This window comes from Microtus pennsylvanicus, chromosome 7 (genome assembly GCF_037038515.1).
Source record: "Microtus pennsylvanicus isolate mMicPen1 chromosome 7, mMicPen1.hap1, whole genome shotgun sequence".
Taxonomy (NCBI): domain Eukaryota; kingdom Metazoa; phylum Chordata; class Mammalia; order Rodentia; family Cricetidae; genus Microtus; species Microtus pennsylvanicus.
The window spans coordinates 10,282,237-10,309,006 of NC_134585.1; the positions used below are offsets into that span (position 1 = coordinate 10,282,237).

At 48.1% G+C, this 26,770-nt stretch overlaps 1 protein-coding gene across 8 annotated transcripts in view; it reads left to right on the forward strand.

The window, feature by feature from the left end:
* The first annotated feature begins 8,392 nt into the window (after window positions 1–8,392).
* Pcnt (pericentrin) overlaps window positions 8,393–26,770 on the forward strand; it is an 86,283-nt gene continuing 67,905 nt past the window's right edge. For 5 of the 8 annotated variants that reach the window (XM_075979902.1, XM_075979909.1, XM_075979906.1 and 2 more), the window contains exons 1-10: window positions 8,438–8,608; window positions 10,653–10,865; window positions 13,504–13,599; window positions 14,071–14,314; window positions 15,553–15,608; window positions 16,037–16,211; window positions 16,971–17,107; window positions 19,807–19,918; window positions 21,822–22,062; window positions 22,902–22,989. In XM_075979902.1, the coding sequence (XP_075836017.1) occupies window positions 8,552–8,608; window positions 10,653–10,865; window positions 13,504–13,599; window positions 14,071–14,314; window positions 15,553–15,608; window positions 16,037–16,211; window positions 16,971–17,107; window positions 19,807–19,918; window positions 21,822–22,062; window positions 22,902–22,989 (1,419 nt within the window). In that variant the 5' untranslated portion in view covers window positions 8,438–8,551. Of the gene's footprint in view, window positions 8,609–10,652; window positions 10,866–13,503; window positions 13,600–14,070; window positions 14,315–15,552; window positions 15,609–16,036; window positions 16,212–16,970; window positions 17,108–19,806; window positions 19,919–21,821; window positions 22,063–22,901; window positions 22,990–26,770 lie in introns of all 8 variants that reach the window. The other 3 variants (XM_075979904.1, XM_075979910.1, XM_075979907.1) reach the window with 1 other exon arrangement.

A 26,770-nucleotide genomic window follows, 5' to 3' on the forward strand; every position in this document is an offset into this window, starting at 1 on the left:
ACACTATCCTCAGTTGGGATGTCTGTCATGTTTTCTCTCAGTTTGACTTGGCTTGTGGCTTTCTGGGAGTTGGTGCCTTTCTTATGATGTTGTACCGAAGGCACAACCTGTCAACACCACTTTCCCCTGCAATGCTGGCCCTAGAAGCAGCTAACCCGTTTCTCTATTGCAAAATGCCTTCCTGGACCGGCCTCTTTGGTAGGCAGTTGCTAGGCACAGTAAATGTTTACAGGGTAGGGAGCCATGTCCAATGCCTGGGAGAGCATCCATGTAACTCGCTTCAGTAGCTTTTAATACTAAAAATAAATTGAAATAAGATCCAAGTGCGACGCTTGCGGGGCTTCTTTCGCTTGTCTGTGTAAAGGACTTTCTGTGGATGTTGGCTCGGGTGAACTGGGCACATGCTCCCCTACTGCCCGTTGTAAATAGATAAAAATAACATTAAAACTCGAGATTCAGGTCTGACTCAGGGCTCTGGTCGCTCTTGGGAAATCTGATCTTGCTATCCTTCTGGCCCCTTCTTCTAAAGAGCCTATCCTCACATTTGCACAAAACACCCGACTCCGAATCTGGAAGTCAAGAGGATTCCACTCACCAAAGGGGACGGCGATTTGGCCCAGGGAGGAGTACTTCTCTGTGGCTTCGGTTCCCAAAGCTCCTCAAGTTTTGTTTATGTTGTCGTCACTTAGGTGCAGGGCTTCCCCTACAGCTGTCTGACAAGTCTGTTGGTGAAGTGTCACTCACCACTGTGAGTCCAGGGAAGGAATTGTTTCTGATTTTGTCTGAGAGGAGGGAGCAAACCCAACCGTGCAAACTTCCACAACAAGCCATGTTCAGCTGGAGGTGTGGGACAAGTAAACTGAGCAGAAAGTACCGCAAATCCCACTGATCTATTTTCAAGAAGGAGTTCAATGCGTTAAGAGAGTGGGGTTTATCTGAAGACATGGGAGAGGAAAATGCTCACTCAGGCCTGTCCTCCCGTGCCCCATCTTTCTTTCCAGGTCATCTAGCTACGACATACAGGGGCTGTTATCCCACTAGCGTCACCAGGCGGGGCTGCAGCATGGTTAAGTTTTGGGGGCATCCACTTTTTCCTTCACGGGGAAACCACCAGAAGGTACTAAAATAGCTTAAGAAAGGTCAGGCTGCCCAGGCTCCACAATTCCTACCCTAGGAGCTACACTTGCCAATAAACAAAAGACCTCTCATTCCTCTTTCTAAAGATTTTGCACCACCCAAAGGGCCCTCCGTCCCTGCTGAGATATGGTCCTGATTGTTAGGAATATTTTTTAACGCGAGCTCTCTGCCAACGCAAAATAATTGGGAAATCAAGCCAAATCAAACCAGATTAAAAGATATCCAAGTTTAATTAGACACCTGTGCTCCCGGGTGGCCCAGAGAGGAACGGAAAGTCACCAACGCAACCACTACGGGAGAGGAAAAGGGAAGACCACGTGTTTATTTTCTGGGGAGCAGTTTAAATAGTGTATGAGAGTGGTCTTGACCTTTCCTGGGGAGGGGTCAAGGTTTGAGGGGCACAGGGGAGGGGCCTCCAAAGATGGAGGCAGGAGGCTGGGATTTACACTGAGGTGTGAAAACAGTCTGGAGGTGTGGCCTCACATGATGTTTACAGTATCAATGGTTACTTGTAAAGGCCACCCCCCCAGCTGCACAAGGGTGGTTACAGAATTTTGAGTTTAAAAGCCTTACGCTCCTTTGTGTCCAGTCCAAGAGTCCCAGACACCAGCCTGTCCTGGTGAGCCAGCCAGAGGACTCAATATTTACTGTCAGTTGGCTTCATAAAGCATGGTGATCTGTACTTTCCTCTAGTGGCTTATTTTAGTACAACTGTTCAGTGTTTTCTGTTTCCCCGTTTGCTACTCCCGCCCATCCTATTTACAGCCTCTGTGTGCGTGTGTGTGTGTGTGTGTGTGTGTGTGTGTGTGATTCACAAGGAAAGGTTTTAATGAGATGAAAAGCATCTACAGAAGTATACATGATAACAGAGAAAGGAATCAATTACGAAAGAAAGGCATCAATTACGGGGCTCTCAAATCTCCTTCTTTTGCAGATTTAAAGGATGGGAATGAAGCCTCATTTCTGTCTTCCCAGCACAGTGGACTGGAAGGAACATTTCCTTCATTGTGAGTACTATTCTTTCAGTCAGTTGAGCATAATTTCTCAGTTTTGACATACACCCCAGAAAGGGACATGCGCAAAGTCCTCCAGCATCACAGCCTGCACGGGGCCTTCTGAGCGAGTGTCAGTGTGGTCCATTCTGCGCAAAGTCCTCCAGCATCGCACCCTGCAGAGGGCCTTCTGAGTGAGTGTCAGTGTGGTCCATTCTGCGCAAAGTCCTCCAGCATCACAGCCTGCACGGGGCCTTCTGAGCGAGTGTCAGTGTGGTCCATTCTGCGCAAAGTCCTCCAGCATCACAGCCTGCACGGGGCCTTCTGAGCGAGTGTCAGTGTGGTCCATTCTGCGCAAAGTCCTCCAGCATCACAGCCTGCACGGGGCCTTCTGAGCGAGTGTCTCCTGACCCATTTCTGCTTAGTGCAGTGCACAACCACATCTTCAGAATCGTCGGTTTGGGGGTTCTGCTGAAGGAGGCAACGTCCGTCATCAAATCCTTTATTCCCATCGTAGATAAAGGTAACAGTTTCAGGGCCAAGGGCTCCGAATGGCCTTGCTTGCTTTTCGGCAAGTGGAGGATGAGGACACCACACAGCCACCCTCACGGATAGCATCCGCAGACCTTAATACTGTCACCTTAAGCCCCACAGTTCCTCAGCATTGGTAGGACGCTAGCCTCCCCTTTAGTGAATTATTTGGTCCACTGCAGTCAGCCTGTAGGTGAGTTAGGGCTGTCAAGGTCAGAGGCATTTAAATTGCCCTGGAGCTGGCATCATAGGCAGTTGTGAGATGCCTCTCATGGGTGCAGGGAACCAAACTCTGGTCCTTTGCAAGAGCAGTATGCCATCAGCGCTGGCTCCTAGTTTTATGCCAACTTGGTACAAACTAGAGTCATCTGAGAGAAGGGAACCCCAGGAGAAAATGTCTCCATAAAATTAGGCTACAAGCAGGAAAGTCTTTAGTTTCTATGTAGGCAGGGCCTCTCTGTGGAGCCCTGGCTTGATGGGGGAGTGTCATATCAATCTGTTGATTTCATTGTTTAAGCAATAAAGAAACTGCTAGGCCCATTTGATAGGCCCACCCTTAGGTGGGTGGAGTAAACAGAAGGGAAGGCTGGGAGGAAGAGGAAGTGAGGTCAGACTCCACAGCTCCGCTCTCCGGAGCAGACGCAGGAGAGACGCCATGCTGCCTGCTCCAGGGAAGACGCACACCATGCCCCAGCTCCGACCCAGGATGGACTTAGGCTAGAATCTTCCCGGTAAGCGCACCTAGGGGCGCTACACAGATGATTAGAAATGGGCCAGAGCAGTGTTTAAAAGAATACAGTGTCCGTGTAATTATTTGGGGCATAAGCGAGCCGGGCAGGCGGCTGGGGTGTTTGGGGACGCAACCCTGCCGCCGTCCTTATTACTACAGATGACGCCCAGACGTGTGGCTAACTGAGTCCACAAAAAACTTGAGAAGGCTTAAAAATAAGGGAGAGAGAGTTTAACACAGATTTTTGCTGTTTGTTGGTGGCGTGCTGTAGAGAGATTTCCTGATTCGGCAACAGCAGCAGAAAAAACGCTGTGTCATTTCAAAGAGTGGCTTCCTGGGGCTGTGCCGCCAGTGCAAACTCTGGCTTTATGTTTGTGTTCCCGCTTGGGATCTGAAGGAGAGTGCTCTGAGACCTTGACGATGACTCAGAGCTCCGCGCCTGCTCCTGGGCAGAAGGCAGAATCAGGCTTAGGCAGGCGGAAGAGCATGGCGGATTTCTGCTGCCATACAGAGATGTGTTTTCAGACTGCGTAGTGCTCTGCGTGTCAGATCTGGATGTAACTTGGATGAAAAGAATTTCTGTGCTGCACGCTCAGTCTCAGAATTAAAGTGCTGAGTGCCGCTCCTACCTGGTAGCCTCAAGAGGCTTCCTGACTCAGCTTTAGCTGCAAAACTCTGCGGCTCATTAAGAGGTCCTGCCACAAAACACTTAAACAGTGTTGATGAAAAGCTGAACACATGCTTTTCGGTTTTCAGCCGTAGCAGGAAAAAAGCTGTGCCGTTTAAAAATGCCGGCTTTCTGGGCTGTCCTGCCAGGGCAAACTCTGACTGTTTGAGGCAGGAGGGCCGGCTACCGAGAGAGGATTTGAGTGTTGTCTGTTGTAGCTCGCTGGCTGGCAGGGACCTTGCAGCCTGTACCTCAGCCATGAGGCTGGAAAGCTAAGGAATGGACTGGATCTAGCTGGCAAAGCCACGCCTTTAGTCCTACTGATATTGCTTGGCAAATTAAAGGCTCTTGTCATCAGAAAAAGAGAGATATACAGTAAAGAGAGATTCAAAGACAGAAAATTTCTGAATGGTTTAAAGTGTGTTAAAAATATATGCAGACTAAAAGTTAAAATTCTTAAAGCAAACTTCTGTGACTTCAAGGTGTGGTAGCACACGCCTTTAATCCCAGTGCTTAGAAGGCAGAGATAAACAGATCTCTGTGAGTTCAAGGTGTAGTAGCACACGCCTTTAATCCCAATGCCTGGGAGGCAGAGACAGGCGGATCTCTGAGAGTTCAAAGACAGCCTGGTCTACAGAGTTATTCCAGGTCAAAGATATGCGCTCAAAAAGCAAAAAGTTAACCTAGAAATGTTGCAGCTTAGCGCCTAGTGATTTAAAGGTGTAAATCAAAAGTGCTCCTGGATAGTAAAAAATTGCAGATTCACAATAGGACAGATTCAGACCACTAAACGAGTCACACTGTTGGATGAATGTACGTAGGCTTGAGAGAGAGAAGAAAAGGAATATAGAGAATAAAGTTAATGGTTAAAAAAAAAAAGGTAAAGTCTTTAAAGAGACAGAATAAAGTAAAGTGATAGAGTAAAAATAAGCCGCGTAAAGATGAAAAATTCACAGAGAGTCTGGATTCTTTGTATTATTGTGTTTTCTTTAAAATTTTTTGACTGTGAAGGAGCTAAGTACAGAGAGATATTTCATTACATGGGCTGCCAAGCTAAACCAGAATGGATATAAGGGTATTACGATTTCAGAATTTGGGTCTAAGGATATGATGCTTTGGAGAGAGTCTTCTTTTGTTTTCACAGAGGATGAGACTATGGATTTCTTCTATTCCGATTTGGTATGATGGACCACGTCCTCCTGAAGGGTTGCTCTGAACATCTTCAGAAAATTGCCTTGCTCAACTGCCAACTGAGATAAACCTGGCACACAGGTTACACCCTAAAATCATTAACGACGCCCCCATTCAGCAGGAAGCAGTTTGGAGAGAAAAAACTGCGCCCATGTTCCCAAATATAGTTTATAAATGTTCTTTTACATTTAAAGGGGGATATGATATAGACATGAATAATTTGCATTAGTATAGATTTTGCTTTATTGATAGAGATTTACGGTCAATTTTGTTATATGTATAAATGTTTCTGATGTAACTTTTACTTGATAACTGTTTTGTTATATGTAATTTTGCTAGGTTGAAGTTAAAGCCTTTCTTTTTTGTTTAAACAGAAAAAGGGGAAGTGATGGGGGAGTGTCATATCAATCTGTTGATTTCATTGTTTAAGCAATAAAGAAACTGCTAGGCCCATTTGATAGGCCCACCCTTAGGTGGGTGGAGTAAACAGAAGGGAAGGCTGGGAGGAAGAGGAAGTGAGGTCAGACTCCACAGCTCCGCTCTCCGGAGCAGACGCAGGAGAGACGCCATGCTGCCTGCTCCAGGGAAGACGCACACCATGCCCCAGCTCCGACCCAGGATGGACTTAGGCTAGAATCTTCCCGGTAAGCGCACCTAGGGGCGCTACACAGATGATTAGAAATGGGCCAGAGCAGTGTTTAAAAGAATACAGTGTCCGTGTAATTATTTGGGGCATAAGCGAGCCGGGCAGGCGGCTGGGGTGTTTGGGGACGCAACCCTGCCGCCGTCCTTATTACTACACTGGCTGACCTCAAACTCAGAGACCCACCTGCCTTTGCCTCTCCAAGTGCTGGGATTAAAGATATACGTGGCTACACCCAGCACGGACTTTCTTAATAAGTGAGTGATGGAGAGGCCCCACCCAGTGGGGGGATACATCTGAGCTGGGGGGATACACCTGGGGTCTGTAGCAGGTTGAGTAAGTCAGTAAGCAGTACTCCTCCATGGGCTCCACGTCAGCTCTTGCTCCCAGGATCCACCTGTTTCAGTTCCTGCCTTGGCTGGCTTCTGTTAACGGACTGTACGCGATTCAGGATATGTAAGGCAGATAAACCCGTTCCTCACCAGCTTGCTTTTGGTCATGGCGTTTCATCATAGCAACCTTACCACTAAGACATACTCTAAACCACTAAACCAGCTTTCCAGCTTCTGACATTTTTATTTCTTATATTTATTCTTCTTTGAGACAGGGTCTCATTATGTAGCGTTAGCTAGCCTGGAATTCTCTATGGAGATCAGGGTGGCCTCAAACTAACAGAGATCTGCCTGCCTGGGTCTCTCAAGTGCTGGGGTTATAAGACTGAGTGACAACACCCAGCTCTGAGCTCTATACACACACACACACACACACACACACACACACACACACACACACACGAGAATTTAGGTCCCAGAGCACACATCTGGCAACTCAAAACTGCCTGTAACTCCAACTTTAGGGGATCCAATATCATCTTCTGGCCTCTGAGGGTATCTGCTATTTTCACACAAAGACACGACATAATCATTTTAGTTCAAGTTTTTTTATTTATAGTTAGGTGTGTGAGTGTTTTGTTTATATGTATGTATGTGCACCACATGTGTGCTTAGTGCCGTCAGAAGCTAGAGCTGGACATCAGATCCCCTGAACTGGAGTTACAGATGGTTGTGAGCTACCATTAGGTGCTGGGAGAGCGTTCTGAAAGAGCAGCTGCTGCTCCCAACTGCTGAGCCATCTCTCTAGTTCCCCAGTTTTTAATATATAAAGTGTGCCCTCCAAACAGTTTAGAAATACTGCTCTGCCTGGCAATGGCACACGCCTTAGTGCCAGCACTGGGGAGGCGGAGTCAGGTGGATCCAGGCCAGCCTGGTCTATAGAGTGAGTTCCAGGACAGCCAGGGCTTCTAGAGAAACCCCATATGAAAAAAAAATCGCATTGCTCTAAGATACCAACATATCCGGAAGGACAGGTCAGCCCAGAGGGAACACCTCTCCCTGCCACCATTTCCATCAGTGTGAGAAACACTTCATTAGACTCCCGGAGATTCTGAGTAATCAAAGTGAAGCAATTTATTTGGTGAGAAGGTTAAAAATGGCTGGCATGCAGATTTGGTATAAAATAGTTTTTATAACCCTAAATGCATTTCCATGCACCCAAATTCCTCATTGCTGAATCCTTTAGGGGTTACAATCTTCCAGGAGTTACCCCATCTCCAGATTCCCCAACCTATTGATGCAGGATGCAAAGCCTTATCTAACACATATTCTGGAACTCAAGAGACTCTCCGTTTTCAAATACATTGGCTTAGTCACATAACAGCCCATAAAAGACAAAAAGAACTCAGACAAGCAGGCGTCAGCTGTTGGCTAGGGAAGACAGGGGCCTGATCTTTCCTGATCTGATTATTTGTGACTCATTGACGAGCTCTAAACGCGCCTCTTATTTAAAGTGGACAGTAGCTGCTTGATTTTCTTACACCAGGGAGGCTGTTTCCAGATAGAGGTGGTGGAGTCACAGTCGGGAGCCGGAGCACACTGTGACTCTGTGCATAGAAGAGTGTGCATGTGCAGGACGGCCCTCTCAGTGGCAACTCCGGGCCCACTGGGGACACCAGTCCAAGTTTTTTGTGTTAAACAGGAGTCCGTATTTAGGAGGGGCAGAAATGGTCAAAGCAGGGCCAGGGAGGTAGGAGGAATCTAAGTGAACCTACAGGCTGACTGCAGTGGACCAAGTAATTCACTAAAGGGGAGGCTAGCGTCCTACCAATGCTGAAGAACTGTGGGGCTTAAGGCGACAGCGGATCATAAAAACGACTTTTGCAAGATCCACGGAGAGTGGAGAGAGCGAACCCGAGGCTTGGACCGCCGCTCGTTTGTGAGTCCTCCTCTTGTCGGGAGGGGGCGCCGGGTAGGGCCGCCGCGGGGAAACGGTTTGCCCGAACCTTGCCGCCGGACAGTTGACTACCAGCCGCCAGCCCCGGGCATCTTGCATCCCGCTTATTGGTGTTGCCGAAGAGGGTGGGAGCGGTCAAGGCACCAATGAAGGGTCGGAAAGATGGCGCTCCGCCCCGGGAGCGTCACCGGAGCGCGCGTGCGCAAGCCCGCACACGGCTCCGGATTGGTGGTGCAGCGGGGCGGTGCTGACAGTTGCGTGTGTGGGGGTGGGGAGGTGAGTGGGTGAAGGGAGGGAGTGTAAATAGAGCGAGGGAGGTTTCCCGGCTGCCCGGCCACTTCCGAGCGACTCCTGAAGAGCCCCGGACGGAGATGGAAGAAGACGAGCAGGAGGAGCGGCGCAGGAAAGTGGAGGCCGGGAGAGCCAAGGTAGCGTCCTTCTCTCCGCTTTGCTGCGGAGAGAAATCCTAAGGAGGTTCTGGCGCCCAGACCACCGCCTGGCCAAATCCGGTGGTGGCGGAGCAGTGGGAGCCGCCGAGTGCTCGCTCTTCCCGCCGCTTCTGCGGAATTCACTTCCTAGCCGCCGCCATCTTGAATCCACCGCCCTCGGCCTCGCCCCGCCCTGTTGCAGCCGCAGCCAATCAGCGTCGGAGACGCGCGATGCCTTGTAGGCGGGTCGAGCGCCGTGGGCGGGTTCTGGTCACCTAGCATTCCTCGTTGTTGTGCTTCCGGTGCCCAGGGTCGAACTGTCCAAAGCTTTTTAAAGAAATTGTCTTCAGACTTGGTTTTCCCGGGAACCGAGAGCTTCTGCTCCCGAGTGGTGCCCTGGCTGTGTTTGGTTGTTCGCTCTCTGGCCGGGCCTTGCAGCTACGATACTTCTGATGATGTTCTTTTCACCTCCCTCTGTTCCCGATTTCGATTTTGTTTGATTCTCCACCCCGGGAACGTTTGTGACTGTTAAGACAATTGTGTGGAAAGTGATGGGGACCTAGAGGAAGAGAAGGTGCAAACATTTTGGAAGAGGCTCCCTGGCCACCAGCCATGGCTGTGGCACCAGAGTACGGTTCCCCACTCTGTCATCCTAGGACTGGGTATAACCACCTTGAAACGGTTGTGTTGATTTTGTGGTTGGCCTCGTTACCCAGTAGGAGCAGTCTTTCAATTGAATCAAACACCCTCTCCTCCCCTCCCCTCCCCTCGCCCCACCACGCGGACGCGCTAACATACAATATGTACACAGAGGAAATAACAGCACAGTAGTGTCAGATAACAGGTGATGGTCAGAAGACATGGTGGTCTTTGTCCCTCTGATAGGCAGTGGGTACGAAGAGGGATGCAAAGGCCACCTCCCCCTTTTATAAGTCAGATACTGAGAAATGAGAGAGTACAGAGTTTAGCCCTTCAACTCGGGGCACTAGTGTCTGCACTTGGGTGGTTTGTGAACACCAGTAGATGTAACTAAGGGAGATGAAGGCCGACGAGACGAACCTAGAGGCCACCGTCGAATGACCATAGCCAGAGACCAGGTCTGTGCTGCAGAGGAGAACTTTCTACCAGATGGTTGCGTCTGATGGAGGAAGGTAATAGACGAGAACAGAGTTGGTGCTGCAGGCTGTGCCTGTTCTTCCCATTTCTGCTCACACAGATAAATGGCCTTGTTTATTTTCTCTGCCAATGAAATTGTGTTTTGGTTCTCATTGACAGTGGCACTTTTGCCTGCGTGGCCGTGACTGTGACTTGTGGTACTAGGCGGTCCCCTGTGAAAGGCTCGTGTGCTCCAGCACTTGCTTTTTGAATGGGGTGTGAGCAGGAGATGGTGCGGGAATGCAGCTGACAGCCTCACATTGGAGGGACGGAGAGAAGCCCGGCTGTGCCTCTGACTGGCAGGCAGCATTCCGCGATGGTCCCTAGTGCTTTGCTGAGCCGTGTCATGAAAAATAGAACATCTGATTTCATAAAGGAAGATGCTGGGGTGACCTGGCTTGATTAAGTTTTTGCTATTTCTGTACCTTGTCTCAGAATCTATGGCAAGGAAGTTTTGGCTGGGCGATACATTACTTCGATTAGGGAAGAATGGGGGCAAGAAGAGAAGGATCTAGCTTTATATAATAGTTTTAAGGCTTACATGTGCCTTAACTAAGCTCTCAGTGTGTTAAATAGATACATTTTTAATTTTCCGAAACTGCCAAGTATTAGAATAGCTATTCTTCTAACCAGCCATGTTTTCTTTTGTCTGCATCTAGGCATAATTAATAGTCATTAGTAGACTCGGCAAAATTTTTGAGCTTAATGCCAAGGTCATAGATGTCAATGAAGGCAGTGTTTGGTGGAAAAGTGGTCTCTTGGCCTCCTGTGGCTGAGTGGCCTGAGCTAGCTCAAACCTCATGCTCCCCACAAGCGTGTTGACTCTGTGGTTTTGTTACTTTTTTCTCGTTTACCTCTGTTTCTACTACTTCTCTAAATTTTTTCGCAGCTTGCTAGCTTCCGACAGAGAAAAGCAAAAGGTGACGGTCCGAATTCGAAGAAAAAGACGGCGAAGAGGAAGGGTTCGGCTGTCAATGCGCCTGTCCAGGAGGAGGGTTCGGTAGCCACTCAAAACAGCGAGCTCCCCCAGGAAGGAGCTGGTTTTGAAAGCAAGTCATGCAGCAGCACCCTGGAGGGGACCCGAGGGGCGTTTGCAGCTCAGGTAGGTTTACTCATCATTATGTTAATGTGTTGCCTATCTTCTAGTTATTGTTGTAGTAATTAACAAAAGTGGCCTTCTGGCTTTTGCCTTTCAAAAATGGGGAAAGAGACACTTTAGTTCGTAATAGGGGAGCAAACAGGTTTTGTGTAAATAAATGACTTGTCTTTAAAGTTTGTTTTATTTATTATTGTGTGTGTCTGGGCACTCATGCCGCAGTGTGCACGAGGAAGACTTTGTAGAGTAGGGGCCTCTCCTTCCAACTTCATATGAGTTTTGAGAATTGAACGTAAGTTGCTTGGCTTGTGTGGCAATGGCTTTACCCGGCCATGACTTTAACAGCCAGTGCCTCGTCTCTAATATGATTTTGAAGAGTTTTGGACAGCCGTTCAAAGACAGATGTCAGTTTGGCGCTAAGGGACCTTTACGGGTGACAGCAGTTTGCGTGTGTGTGGTGTGGTTCTGTGAGTTCCCTGCGTGGGACATTCCTTTGCCTACTTTTGGATGCAACACGTGCCCCCTCTCTGCTTTACTACCTTCCTGAAGGTAGGGTTAGGGGAAAGGGAGGACATGTAGCAGAAATGGTGTGTGGCGGAAGAAGCTGCCCTCTGGCCACTTAGGTCTGTGAGTTGTAGGGAGCCCACGCCATGACCTTCTCCCCTCCCAGGCTCCTCAGTGGACTCTCCTCGAAGCTCCTGTGCAGATGGTAAGCCAGTGTGCTGCTCAGACTGGTAAACTCCAATTTCTCTTAACCAGAAAAGAATTTAAAGGACAAATTACCCAGGCAGCAACAATACGTTTTGATTGTGGCCAGCATGGGATCTACCTACAGATTTGCAATTTTGTTTTATTTTGAAAGCTCTAAGTCCTTACTTTCATGCACCCTTGTGCTTTGGCAAGCTGGAGCTCTCCAGGGGTTTCTACTTACGCCGGGTTACTTTCTCTGCATGGTGTGCTCTGTGGGCCTGCGTTGGCTATTAGCTGCCATTCACTGTAATTTTTCCCTAGCCTCTCTCAGTGGTAGAGAAACGAGAAGCCATGTTGACTGGCCCCTGCTTACTATCTGCGGTACTGTTTCGTATGTCTCCCGCTCAGGCTCTTTGAGGAGAAGCTTATAATGTACAGTTAACATTTTCTGGTTTTTAAAATGTTTAAATCAGGCCTGGAGAAATGGCTCAGTGGTTTGGAGTACTTGATGTTCTTGTGGAGGACCCAGGATCCTAGCTCCTACCCCAGCCTGGATCTCTCTTCTTTACTAGACTTTACTCATTCAGATTGTTAAATTTCTAGTTGCTTTCCAGTTAGCTTGTTTCTTCTTCTTTTAATTCCTTTCTAAGGTAATTCTTTTCCTTATCCTCAGTACCATTTAAAAAAAAAATTCACTTGGGAGGCAGAGGCAGGCGAATCTCTGTGAGTTTGAGGCCAGCCTGGTCTACAGAGGAAGTTCCAGGACAGACTTCAAAGCTGCAGAGAAATCTTGTCTTCAAAAACCAAAAACCAAAAATAAAATAAAATAGTTAATTAATTAAAAAAATTGTCTTTGATGGGGTGGTGATGGTGGCATACACCTTTAATCCCAGCACTCTGGAGGCAGAGGCAAGCGAATCTCTGTGAGAAACCCTGTCTCAAAACCAAACAAAACATCTTTTGGTGAGTTCTGAGGGTTAAGGGCTGCAAGTATGTGCCATGGCTCAGAGTATGAAGGCCAGAGGAGGACCTTTCACGGGTCAATTCTGTCTTTCCACCTTCATGGGACGATGTTGCTCTCGTTTCTGCTGCTGTACTACGTCCGTGAGCTCCCAGCAGCTTCTCTGCCTCCCGTCTTGCACAGCTCTGTTGGGACTACAGATGCGAGTTGCTGCTGCATCTAGCTTTTTCATAGGTTCCAGGGATACACACTCTTACCCACTGCACGGTGGTGCTGGCCCTCCTAGGTCCTCTTTTATTTTGATAGAGTCAGGGTTTTGCTGTTATCCAAGGCTAGCTTTTGAGAGTTTGCAACTCTCCTGCCTCAGCTCCAGTGCTAAAATTACAGGTGTGCCACTATCCTTCACTCTTTAATCTGAAGATTGAGTCCTGCTGTATATCCTATCCTGGGCCAAACCACGTAGCCCAGGGTGGCCTTGATCTCCAGCTCCTGTCTTTCAGTTGACATGTTTCAGTTTGCCTGTACTATAGTGTGTGTTAACAGTTTTTCCTTTTTAGCTCTGTAATATTTCATTGTACTAAAGTCAGCATTCCACATCCACAGAGCCAGCCAAATGCAGACTGAAATATTTGGGGGAAATTGCATTTGTGTTGGGTGTACAAACATTTTTTTCTGTTTACCTAGCATCAATACTGTTAGGTGTCACAAGTAACCTAGAGAGACACCTGGGGATGATTTGCCTTTTGTAGGATATACTATACTATTTGCCCATTCCTGAAGATACCAAAGACACCTGTGTGCTATTTTGCTGATGTGTTCATTCATCCCATACTGTGTCTGTCATGCGTAATGCTGCTGTGACTATTTACATACCTCCCCCTCCCCCATCCAGGACATGGTTTTTCAGTTCTCTAGTCTATTAATCCTTTTTTAGACACTCTTTTCTCATGTGAATTCATTCTCTAGGCTACATTCTTTGCTTTGCTTCTGTAGGAACGACAAGACTGTGAACTGGATGAGACTGGTCTGCAGGCACAGCAGCAGCAGCAGCCACAGCTGCAGCCACAGCTGCAGCCACAGCCACCCCAGGTGATCTGCTTGGCCCGCCTGTGGCTCTCAACCTTCACAGGGTCATAGCCTGTGTTCTGCCATTCTTACCAGGTCACAGTGGGTCCTGGTTGCCGGGGATCATTGCAGGTGGGAGAGACTCATTCCAAGTAGACAGGTGGGGGCTGTGGCGTGTTCTCTCTTCTTTGGCTATTTCCACACTGTCCCTGTGAGTTCATTCCCCAAGCAAATGGAGGGTCACATGTGGACACCTGGGGCTGGGAGTCTGGCACGCCTGTGACGTGTGAGATAAATGTCCGGTACGCGCTGTCAGTCATAGTGGTTTAGCATGGAGACACACGCCAGCATGGAGGTGGGATGGTATCCTTGTGTTACACGTCACTTTTCTTCTTTGTCTTTCTCTTCTTTTTTTCCAATTTCTGCTGGGCGTTGCCCTTACCAGCCCGGTTTCTGACCTGGATCTCATCAGGCCTGGTTCTTCTCTGCCTGCAGACAGCCCACAGCCTTGAGCTTGAAGCTCTGCGCCTGAGCCTGAACAACATGCATACGGCACAGCTAGAGCTGACACAAGCCAACCTGCAGAAGGAGAAGGAGACAGCGTTGACGGAGCTACGGGAGATGCTCAATGGCCGGCGGGCACAGGAGCTGGCGCTGCTGCAGAGCAGGCAGCAGTGTGAGCTGGAGCTGATGCGAGAGCAGCATGCCCGTGAGAAGGAAGCGGTAATGCAAGAAACAGGTACCGAGCAGATGGAGGGCGTGACCCCGTGTCCCCACTGTCTTCATTTTTTTTTTTTTTTTGGTCATAATTTCAGATCCCTCCCAACACACACACACACACACACACACACACACACACACACACTCACTCACTCACTCACTCTTGAAGCAGCAGGCTAATTTTCCAAATAAGTCTTACTTAAGTTCATGCTCCTGTTTTTTCTCTCGGGAGGGAGGTGAGCCTTCCAGGTTCCTCTGTGTTGGCCAGTCCTTTATAGTATTCAGACCCAAGGCCCCCTTCAAGTACAAGGAAACCTGACTGGGTCTATGTTGTTAGCTGGGCACTGCTTGGGTTTTGCCTGGCTGTTCATCTTAGGTATGGTAATGCTACAGGTCCTCATGCTGGTCAAATGCATTCTTAGTCTGCTGCCTGCTGCCCATTGGCCAGCCCACAGTGGACTTTTCACTTTAGTTAGATAGTTGATTAGATTATCAATATAAGATCTTTTTAGCCTTTTATGGTTTTCATTCTAGTTGCCAAGACCCCTCTTCTCTGTGGCCCCTGGTTAAGCCTGCCGTTCCTAGGAAAGGAAAGGAAAGGAAAAAGAAAAGGAAAGGAAAGGAAAGGAAAAAGGAAAGGAAAGGAAAGAACTTAGTGGCATTCTCGGGTGATAGCACCTTGCTCTTGAAGGATGGATCCCAGCCCTTCAGTCACCTTTAGACTTGTCTGCTGCCACCTTGTCCTGCCCCATGCTTCCTGCCGCTGCTCATTTTCTTCAGTCCTATCCTTCCCTGCCCTTTACAGCAGGCTCTCCCTGGAAGGCTCATCAGCTCCAGAGACACTGCTAGAACCTGTCTGTTTGAGTTGGCAGCTGTGGGACCATAGGACAGTTTCTCATGTCTTAATATCCAGTCCTTTACCTTGACCCTGACACAGTGGGCACATGAACTAAAACACCTGCCTTTCTCTTGTCCGGAGGTTCACATGGCTTTGGGGGTGTCGGTGATGGGACCCCTGCCGCTGATCTTCAGCTGTACTCTTAGGGGAGCCTGAGTGCCTGGGAATTTCAATATTCTTTATTTTCATGTGAATACATTTTTTTATTTAAATTAACCATCGTCCGGACATCTTGTCCAGTGTGCAATGGCAACTCTCACAAGTGGATAGTGGACACTAGAGCTCCATGTCTCCTGAGTGATGAGATCATGAAGGTTGAGGCTCTGTGGTCTGAGCAACTTGTTCTGTTTGTCTTGCAGCTGAACTGAAGGAGAAATTGCGTTCAGAAATGGAGAAGAACGTCCAGATAATAGAGGTGCGTAGTGGACTGGAAATACAGTCTGTGTGTGCACTGTCTTACTTTCTTCTCATTCCACTGATCTGCGCCGCCTTGATGCAGACAGCATCAGTCCGAGGGAATTGTAATGTGCTGGTAGAAAGTCAGTTCCGTTATCTGTGCGTTAGCAGACTTGTTTTGCTGTTTGTGCTGATTCCTGAAATGTGAGGCTTCTCAGCTGCCCTTTTACATAGTGTTCTGGACCCTTCCCGTTTTTATGGACTTAGTCTGGTGGGGAGAGGTGAATGTAGCCAGCGGTGTGAATGTGGCGGATGCACCGAGGTGCTGGCCAGGTTGCCATTGACCCCGTGTACGAAGATGGTTTCGAGAGCCTTTGAGTCTGTGAGATACCTAACATGCAGAGATTGGTTGTGTTGTACCACAATCTACGGTTTCTTTTAAATTAGACTCTGAAGCAAGACTGGGAATCTGAAAGAGAGTTGTGTTTGGAAAATCTCCGCAAAGAATTGTCTGCAAAACACCAGTCGGAAATGGAGGGCTTGCAAAACCAGTTTCAGAAAGAATTAGCGGAACAGAGGGCTGAGTTGGAGAAGATTTTTCAAGCCAAGCATGAGGCTGAAGGTGAGCCCCTGATTAAAGTGAGCATGTCTGGGGGGCTGAGGGTCTGCCATGAGGCCAGAGTGAACACCATTGCAGGTGGACTTGCCTTTCCCACCTTTGCTTTCCAGCGCACGCTGCTGAGGACATCCACGGTCATGAGTGCCCAGGAGGTGCTGTGGCTGTTACCTAACTGCCCAGCCTCTGTTTCATAGATCCCTCTTACCTATTCAATTACTAAATTATTACTGAAGCAGTAGTATGCGGCCGCTCACTCTTGCTACTCCAGATGTTATGTAGCATGGTGATTCTTGTGAGTTGAGACGGTATTTCTTGTCTGTGCCTGTGTGCTTCTCCCTTCCCTCCATGGGAGGAACAAGCTGGCTCCTGTGGTGGTGTCCAGGTGGAGCCTGCTCAGCTTTGCCTCTCTGTTTTTGCCGTTGGTATATACCCTTGTCCAGAGACACCCCTGGGTGCCCAGGATGGAATGTGGTGGGCACAGTGCTCTGCATGGGAATTGTGGCTTTTTTTTTTTTGGTTTTTCGAGACAGGGTTTCTCTGTGGTTTTGGAGCCTGCCCTGGAACTAGCTCTTGTAGACCAGGCTGGTCTCGAATTCACAGAGATCCGCCTGCCTCTGCCTCCCGAGTGCTGGGATTAAAGGCGTGCGCCACCACCGCCCGGCTGGGAATTGTGGCTTTGATATGAAATGCCGTTCAGAAGTGCTGCTGGAGAAGCGAGCACCATCTCGTCATAAGCTAGGTTTCCTCTGTGCTGTTTTATAGTTTCCCTGAAGAACCTGGAGACCCAGCACCAGGCAGCTGTCAAGAAATTACAGGAAGACCTGCAGTCGGAGCACTGCCAGTATTTACAAGATTTAGAGGTCAAGTTCAGAGAAAAGGAGAAAGAAAAAGAGTTGGAGGTAGGCAAAAACGTAACGTCTTTTTGTTTGTTTGATTGATGTGGGGATGGGGTATGCGTGTTTGGGCATTTGTGGGTGCGGGCGTGGGTGTGTGTGGCTATGCACGTGCACACGGAGGTTGATGTCAGGCGTCCCTTCTTTTGCACTCCGTCTTCTGAGACAGGATTTCTCACTGACTCTTGAGCTCACTGATTGGCTGGACTGCCTGGCTGGCAAACTTAGAATCCTCCTGTCTCTGTTACTCTAGCGCTGGTGTAGTGGTGTTACAGTACTGGTGTTACACCTAGCCTGCTGTTGTTGTTGTTCAGCTGAGACAGTAAGAAAGATGAGTTATTGTACATGAGTTACTTTTGGCCACAAATGAGAACAGAGTTGGTCCAGAACGCCACAGGTCCCGGGCAGAGGGCCAGAGGGGCTGCAGTGAAAGCAGTCAAGTCTCTCAGGTGGTCTCTGCGAGCAGATGGTGGTGTTCCAGGTTCACTGAGACTTATACCGACGGTAGCACACAGTTCAACATCTCGTCCCAGCGTCCCAGCCCTCAGCATCCCTTACTTCTGCTCCTTCAGCCTTCGTGGGTGCACAGTACCCTGGTTTACTTGGACCTCTGCCTCATCTTTCTTCTCTTGTGCTTCCGCCTGCGCATTTGCTTCCTGCTCCTGTTCACTCTCTTGCTGCAGGAGTTTCGAGGAAGATGGCGCTGAGGCTGACAGTCCACCCAGCTTTTTACATGGATGCTGTGGATCTGGACCCGGGCTTGAATGGCTGATCTTTTGTATACTAAGCTAGTTTTCTACCCCAATTCTTTGGTTTATTAGAGAAGTTCTAGAAAGGTTTGGAGTTGGTCCACTTCATATTTTGATATCTACTGAACCTAAGTCCTGAATTTGTTGAGACATAAAGTGCATAAGGCATAGAATCTGCCAGGCCCATGAAATAATGTTCAGTCTTGAATTTGGAAATATATTCTTCTTCTTTTTTTTTTTTTTTTTTTTGGTTTTTCGAGACAGGGTTTCTCTGTGGTTTTGGAGCCTGTCCTGGAACTAGCTCTGTAGACCAGGCTGGTCTCGAACTCAGAGATCTGCCTGCCTCTGCCTCCCGAGTGCTGGGATTAAAGGCATGCGCCACCACCGCCCGGCTGAAATATATTATTCTTTACACAGGTTCCTGATGTAAAAATTCTGAATACTAGAAACATAAAGCTACATTCTCTGATTATACGTCAATAAGCAAAAAGTTTCTAAAAGCAGGGTAACCAAAACCATTTCTTGTGCTTATGTATTCAAGCCTTTTTCCTAGTGAAATACTACAAGTCAGACAGGAATTTGGGAAGAGCCTTCTCAGAGGTCTCTGCTGCAAGGAGAAGCTTCTTTGAATGGGGAGGGGGGCCGAGAGATACACTTAGGTATGCATATACATGTAAGTATTTAGAATACAGTTAGGAATTATACTGGCCTTGTCAAGTGATGGTAGTAGGTTTTCCTCCCAAATCCATGCCCTCACTAGCCGCAGGTAGTTGGCTAGGTTTCTAGTCCCAGGCAGGATTTCCCTCCTGTTGACATTTGGTTGGAGAGCTGTTGGTTACCACTGAACTGTGGGTGCCGCTATTGCACCTCAGGAGCACCTTGCAGGGCTGGTCGTTCTTGAGGTTCATAGATGTCACATTTGCGTCAGGTTGCTGGTTGCTTCCCCACTCGGGGAACTTGTGTGGCACCTCCAGGGACTATGAAAGCCAGGTCCCAGGAAGGAAGCTTTCTGGTCAGATCGCGTTGTAATGTTCTGCATCATGGATCCGGAGTCCATGGTGTCAACGGCAGTCTCAATCATTAGTTGTTTTCTTCTCTCATGGGTGAATTGGCAGATCCTTCTGCTGGTGAGGCTGCTAGAAGTGGAGGCCTTTGTGTGGAAACAGAGGTGCATAGCAGCCTGAACCAGGGCTTCACTTTGGCCCTGCTCCTGGTGACATCTTTTTTTGTTTCTGACACCTGAAGATTAATTCCACAATTAGGAATTACTTGTGCTGTGTAGGTGTGTGAAATCTTTGCGATCAAAAGGTTGGAGGGAACCTACTTCATTAATGTGAAATGGGGGAGCCTCCTTATTTGTGTATGTTAGGTATTATGGTTCATGCTGTTTTCTTAGACTCCCCTAGGTAAACATGGAGTGGAACCCATTGGAATGCTTGCCTTGGAGTTCCACGAGTAGTTTCAAAGTGACCCTGTTGGCTCTAAGTGGGGACCTATAACTTGAAGTGAGCACACATCGGGTATGTGATATAGAAACACACAACCCTAGTCCAGGTCAGTAGTCAGGAGGCATGTTGTTCCCTGGGCATGGCCCAGGTTAAGGCTGCTTTGTGAACAAACTTACTTTACTTTTTATTTTTGAAACAGTGTTGCTTTGTTGGCCAGGCTGGCCCTAAAGTGCTGGGCTCAAGCAGTCTTTCTGCCTCAGATTCTTTAGTAGCTGGGACAGCAGCGTGTGCACTGCTGCTGCTCTTTAACCTTGGCCTTGTTTGGTTGACGTTAACACTGCGCTGCTGTTTGAGCTGTAGGCTCAGGATCTGAGCTCTTATTCTCTATGTATCTCATGCTTTCACTCCAAGTTTTCAGTAGTTTCAGAGACAGGAACAGTGACACAGAGCCTCACACGTTCTGCCTGTCCGTCTCCTCTGGGTCTCATGGGACGTTTTTCTTCTTCAGTTAGAGACTCTTCAGGCGTCCTATGAAGACCTGAAGGCTGAGTCCCAAGAAGAAATCAGACACCTGTGGTCCCAGCTCGAGTCTATGAAAACCAACAGAAAGGAACTGAATGGTGAGGAATTTTGTGGGGTGTCCTTAAAAGCTAAGCTGTGAAGATTTTCATTTATTCTTTTATTTATCTATTCATTCATTCATTTTGAAGAGGAGTATTAGAACCTAAGGCCATGTATATTCTTAGCAAGGGCTGCATCACTCACTGATCAAATCCCAGTCCTGAAATTGATTTCTGATTGAACCATATTGAGAGAGAGAGAGAGAGAGAGAGAGAGAGAGAGAGAGAGAAGGAGAGAAGGGAGAAGGAGGAGAAATGCAAACTTGTGAACTTGCTTGTACATCTTATTTTGGTTTTTTGAGACAAGGTTTCTCTGTAACTTTGGAGTTTGTCCTTGTAGACCAGGCTGTCCACCTGTCTCTGCCTCCCATGTGCTGGGATTAAAGGTGTGGCTTGTGCATCTTGAAAATGATATATGTTTTGTATACAAATAAAAAATTTTGACATCAGAATGTATTTGCTGCTCTTGCAGACGACACACACTTGGTACCCAGCACCTTTATTTATGGCAGGTTCACAACCATGTATAACTCTAGTTCTGGGGAATCTGATGCCCTCTTCTGGCCTTTATGGGCACTGCTTGCCCATACATACGGGCAGACAAACACTAATAGACTTAAAGTAAAGATAAATCCTTAAAAAAGGAAAGGAAATTTGTACATTAGAGAGGTTTCAATTTTTCTTTTCGTCCCTCAGTGTATCAGCTGAGTGGTGGTCACATGACTGTGCCTCCAAGGGTACAGGTTCTTCGGGTGTACAGTGTCCTTCATGTGTTAGCTGTACCTGGCAGTGCTATTGGGTGATGCAACAGCAGGGTCCTTCTGTTAGTAGAGACTAGAGAAGAGGTAGGCTGACTAGGACTAGTGTGGTCCTCCATGGAACTTCATCTTCAGAAACTTTGATGTAAAACCTTTGGGGATGTAACTTGTCAATCTACATTGTTTGTTAGTGGTTGCCTTAGTTTGTAGCAGACTTTCTTTCAGGCCACCAACCAGCTCCCAAATCATGACAAGGAGAATTATCATTTATGAATGCTCAGCCTTGTCTTATTCTTGTTTCTTGCTAGCTCTTTTAACTTAGCCTGTTTCTCTTCATCTCTGTTTAGCCTCCAGGCTTTTTACCTCTCTTTTTGTAATTCCTACTCCATGTCTGCTGGCTGGCAGCTGCCTGACTGGCCTTTAGGGATCGATCGCTCTTTCTCCCGTTTTCTTCTCCCAAGCCTAGAATCCTCCTACTTATTTTCTCTGCTCTCCAGCCCCACCTATCCTGCTACTGCCCAGCTATTGGACAGTCAACTCTTTATTAGACCAATCAGATACCTTAGGCAATCAAGGTGAAACAACAACACATCTTTACATAGTTAAACATATGCAGCATAAACAAAAGCAACACACCTTTATATAGTTAAGCAAATGCAGCATAAACAAATGTAACACACCTTTACATAGTTAAAGTAATATTCCATAATATTCCACAACACCAGTCGGTAGCATTCGCTGGGTTGCAAGCTTACATGTGTTTTGTGTTGCTGTGCAGAGAATGATCACTTTGATAGCCTCAAATATAAGCTCAAAGAATGTTTGGGGTGCTGTGTCTGTGTTCTCTGCTCAGGAACTCCCTCAGCTCACGTCCAGGGGTCAGCAGCTGCGCCTTGCTCCAAACCTGTTTCTAGAGTCACTGAGATGATGACAGGATACAGTTCTCTGTTGCCAGGACCATGTTTCTTGCCACAACCAGTTGTCCTGCTTCCAAGGTGCTCAGCTTTCTGAGGGGTTGCTAAGATGCTGAGTGACCCCAAGGCAGGAGGCTCTTACCTACTCACAGTCAGGAGGGGTAGGCCCTTCTCAGAGTCTGCTCAGGGACCTGGCTTTCCCACGTGATTATTTGCTTCCTCCTGCCGAAGGGTCCTGGGAGCCGCCGCTGGCCCGAGATGCTCACCTGGAGGAGCTGGAGCACCTGCGGGCAGACTTCGCTCAGCAGCAGCAGCAGGAGAGAGCCCAGCACGAGTCGGAGCTGGAGCACCTGCGCGTCTATTTTGAGAAGAAGTTGAGGGATGCTGAGAAGACATACCAAGAAGACCTGACCTTGTTCCAGCAACGACTGCAGGAGACCAGGGAGGATTCTCTGGAGTGTGGGGAGATCAGGTAATGGAGACATTGTTCCCATTGAGTAGCCTTCTGAGATGTGGGGTGTCTTGGGCTACGTTTGCTCTTCTTCCGTTTGTGATCTCATACTAATGGAGTACAGTAAAGCTGGGCTTTTTGTTGTTTTTATTTTGTTTTTGTTTTTATTGCCTTGACTGGCGTGGAACTCAGAGTCCACCTGCCTCTGTTTCCCTAATATTGGAAATAAAGGTGTGTACCACCACGTCAAGCCCAGGAGAGCCAGCGTGTGTCCCTGTGATCCAGTCCCATGCCCCTGTGTTATATAGCACTGGCTAAACAGCATATAGGTCTAGCATCATCTGGGCCTTAACGCCAATTCTTACCTCTGTGTGGTTGGGCCCAGGAACAGAGTGGGCAAGAAAGGGGTACACTAAAGCTCTTATTTTTTTAACCTTTTTAATGTTTTTTTATTTTATGTGTATGAATGTTTTGTCTGCATATATGTATGTGTACCACGTGCTCATGGAAGTCAGAAGAACGTGTTGGCTCCCCCAGAACTGGAGCTACAGACCCCTTTGAGCCACCATGTGGGTGCTGGGAATTGAACTCAGGCTCTTTGCAAGAGCAACCAGTGCTTTTAACCACCGAGCCCTCTCTCTAGCCCTCAAAGCTTTGCTATTTTATTTATTTTTGTTGGTTTTGGTTTTGAGAAAGGGTCTCACTGTGTAGCCCTGGCTCTCCTGGAGTTCACTGTGTAGACCAGGCTGGCCTCGCACTCACAGAGACTTGCCTGCCTCTGCCTCCTGAGTGCTGGAATTCAAGGTATGTGCCCCCATGCCCAGCACACTAAAGTTTTTCTACGTGTCTTCTCTCTCTAGTTCATCCTGTATATTCCCAGAGGAGACATTTGGCCCAGAAAGAAAGGAGCAACCCGATCCACTTGATCTTCAGCTTGAGCAGCCGCAGGTGACAGGCTGTGTGTTTTACTCTGAGAGGACGTTGAGCGTCATTTGTCTTTACATTAGAAGTTGGCTGTCTTCCGCCTCATAAAATCTGTTCTGTCTTTGTTGACTCCTCACTCAGGGGAACTTGATTTCTGTCTTCAGAACACCTTTAACCTCTCTCTCGTGTGCGTTCTGGCCTGTCTGAGGCTGTGTCCCTCCTCCTCCTCCTGCTTGCTTACAGCGCTGCTCATTTCCCAGCTCTCACCGAGGCTTCCTTTGCCGCCCTGTACACCTGTCAGCCTCGACTGGACATACTGACAGGGGTGAGGCTAGGTCGTTGGGTTTTTAAAAAAACGTGTTATTCAGTGTGTATGTGTGTACGTGGGTGTGCGCCACAGCCTGTCTGTGGAGGTCAGAGGACAATTGTGTGGGTGTGATTTTGCTCCCTCTCCGCATGTGGGTCCCCTAGATAGAAATCAGGTTGTCCCAAGCTTGGCAGCAAGCATCCCCACCTGCTGAGCCATCTTGCCGTCCCATGGGACTGTTTGTCTTTAGTTATGTGTTAAGTATCTTCATTAGTCTTTGTTCTTCAGCTGACGCCGTGCTTATTTCTGTTATTTTGATCCTCTGGAGTAGCGCTATCCAAACTGCTTCCTGGACTCATGGAGCCTGCCCTGACTGCAGACTGTGCAGTGGCCTTCAACACGCAGCTGCTGCGCATTTGCATGCGGCTGTGCACTGAGGTCACCTGATGGTTATTCCCAGCTGTTCCAGCAACCCTAGCGCCTGCCGTACTGGGCAGTGCAGTCTTCAGCGCAGCGCTGTCCAGGCTGTAGGCATGCTCTGCCTCCTCCGGCGCCAGCTCTCGGGGTGATGGCCGTGAGGGATTGCTCTCTGTGATGCTGTGTTCATTGGCTTGAAGCTGCTGTGACAGTCACGGACTTGGGACTTAAAGAACAGATAACGTCCAAGATGAAAGTGCTACAGCTTAGTCCTCCGTGGGATGCTGCTTCTTGACGTGCAAATGAAGTTTTCCTAGTTCTTGTGTGTGTGTCTGTGTGTCTGTGTCTGTGTGTGTCTGTCTGTCTGTCTGTCCTGATCTCATTGATCATCTCTTCATCTCTTGATTTTCTTGTCCTTGTCTCCCAAGTGTTAGGATTACAGGTGCGCACCATCACTCAGTTTTATGCGGTGCTGGGGATCAAACCCAGGACTTGTGTATGTTAGACAAGCGCTCAGTATAAACCGGGTTATATCTCCAGGCCCTTGCTCACGTCTCCTTGTAAAGATGCAGTTGGCATGGATTATGGCCGCTCTGATGTTTTACTTTAGTAACCCTTTTAAACCCCCCATCTTAAATAGCCCTATCCTGAGGCCTGGAGATAGGACTCTTTATAGCGTGTGACTCTCTCTTGGGAGGGAGTCACACTTCAACCTATGACAGGTTTTTTCCAGCCCTTGAAATCCCTTTTGCCCAAATGTCTGTAATAACTGGTTTCTCCCTGCTCTGGTAAATGACAGAGCTCCCCTGTGCTCCATCTTATACCCCACTGTGTGGCTGCATCCTGTGACTCTCGTTAATCCTCCGGGCTTGAGAACCTCACCCCCTACACATACCCTTTTTTCATGCTTGATGCAAGGCGAGGCCTCTGAATCTCGGCTCTCCTCTCTGGGTGTTCAGTCTGGTTGGACTGTTCATTGGCCTGTGTTTTCTGTCATCCGTAGCTCTTGTCAGCTTCATGATTGACTCTGAGAACAAAGACCAATGTTCTTATGTTTTCTCATTTAACTTAGAGCTGTTTGGATTCTATTTTCTGGGTAGGGTTTTGTTTTGTTTTTCTCACTTTGCCAGTTTCTGCTTCTATGCCTGGGGACCCTGGTGTGTTCAGGGAGAGAGTGCTATCCACTTGGTGGGATCTGCCCTGCGCCTGCCTGTCCCAGTCTGAGGTCTTTGCATCCACCACGAGCGTCCATCCTGCCCCTGGTTCTTTTCTGGGAGTCCCGACTGCAGGATCTCTACCTGCCAGCAGTGGGTGGACATTGATTCACGCTCTTCTCTGCTTCTGCTTTTCATAAGTTTATGAATAACATTTTTCTTAAAAGTGTGTGTCAGGAGGGTGTAGAGCTAGAAATGATGGGTTCTGTGTCTAATTAAAAAAAATGCTTGCGGGTGTATGTAAATGTTCACAGGCGACAGTCCTCTGCAGTTTTCCTGACTGGTCTCACCACAGCTGCGGAGTGGATATCACCAAAGTGTGCATGCTCCGTCTCTTGTGTGTTCGTGTCTTTCGTTCTTCCTGAAGCTGATGTCTTTTCACTTGCTTTTCAACTATTATTCCATTCGTTGTGGCTTTCTTTATTCCTTCTCTTTGCCCATTTTGCTTCTGTTGTCTTTGTTCTTTTCTCTAGTTGAATAATTCCCAGCACTGTTCTCCTTTGTACCCTGATGGAGGTGTTTGCTTTCATGCTTTTGCTTGTTGGGCCTGACCATCTCTTTCTTTGGAATGGGCCAAGGGATCCTCGGTGACTCCACCCCTCTGACTCCCATTGCTTATCCCTTGTTTACCCTCAGTGAGACAGCACTGTCCCACATCTTCTTGTTGTCACAGGGCCAAATCTGTCTCAGCAGTTTCACGATCCTTATTTCTCTAGCAATAAGAATATAAGTCTTGTTTTGAAAGGTAGTTTTGAGGAAATGGGTTCAGGGGCTACATTTTCCGTATATGCGGATCCATCCGTTCTGTGCTGAAGAGAGTGCTCTGAACCTGCAAGGGCAGAGCCTGTACTTAGGGCTAGGGACTTGGCGGCAACTAGAGATCCACTTGGGTTGCCTCTTCCTTTTTGTAGGGACTGTATCCTTGCCCCACATCTGAACAAGTCCAGAATCGGGCTCTGAGAGGGATGTTGAGAGGCAGAGAGGATGCCATAGAAGTTGGAATGAGGAAGTGTGGAGGCCTATCCTACCTCCCTGTGGCTCATGGTAGGTCTGAAGCAGAGAAATGTCAGTCACAGCACCCAGGGGCAGTCAGCAGAGACCTCAGGCCAGAGCAGGTTCTCCTGAGAGACATGGGGATCGGCTTCAGGGAGACACTGATTTGAGACTGAGGCTGGCACAGGAATAGGACCTGATGTCAAAAGTGATTGTGTTATGTCCAAATCTGTGGGTCCCCACAAAAGCCAGCAAAAGAGACAGAGTCCCGTATATAAAAGCAAAGAGCCTTTATTTTAATCAAGTTTGCAAACTCAGTCTTTCCGCATGTCCAACATATTGGAATATCCTGAGAGACCTGAGCTCAATTAGAATTGGGTAAAGGTGGGTGGAGGTGAGGGGGGTCTCTAAGATAAAGACCCCTGATTGGCTGACGTCTGTCTAGGTGTGTCCTGGTGTAGTGCCGGCAGGTGATCCTATCTACAGTGCTTGGAATGCCAGGAATTTCCTTTGAATGGTCTGCTCTTGGGTGGGGGTCTGATAATGCCTGGCAGGCATTGTCTCATGGTAAGCTATTGAGACTCCAGACTCCATTTAAATTTATCAATGGCCAGAGTCCCAGGTGATAATGGTTGGAAGAACTTCCTTTGGATGACCAGCCCAAACTTAGCTTTCCTGGCTGGCCCCCACAATTGAAGTGGTGAGCTGAATTTATGGACAGGCTAATCTCAGGATGTGAGCGTGAGAGAGTAGCCTTTAGGAGAGCTCTGATCAGGGCGTGAAATGACTGTCAGAACGGCCTCCATGCTACCTGGAACAGACTTGGGCCAGCGCTCTGAATGCTAGGTATCAGCATCGTCATTACTGGGTGTCA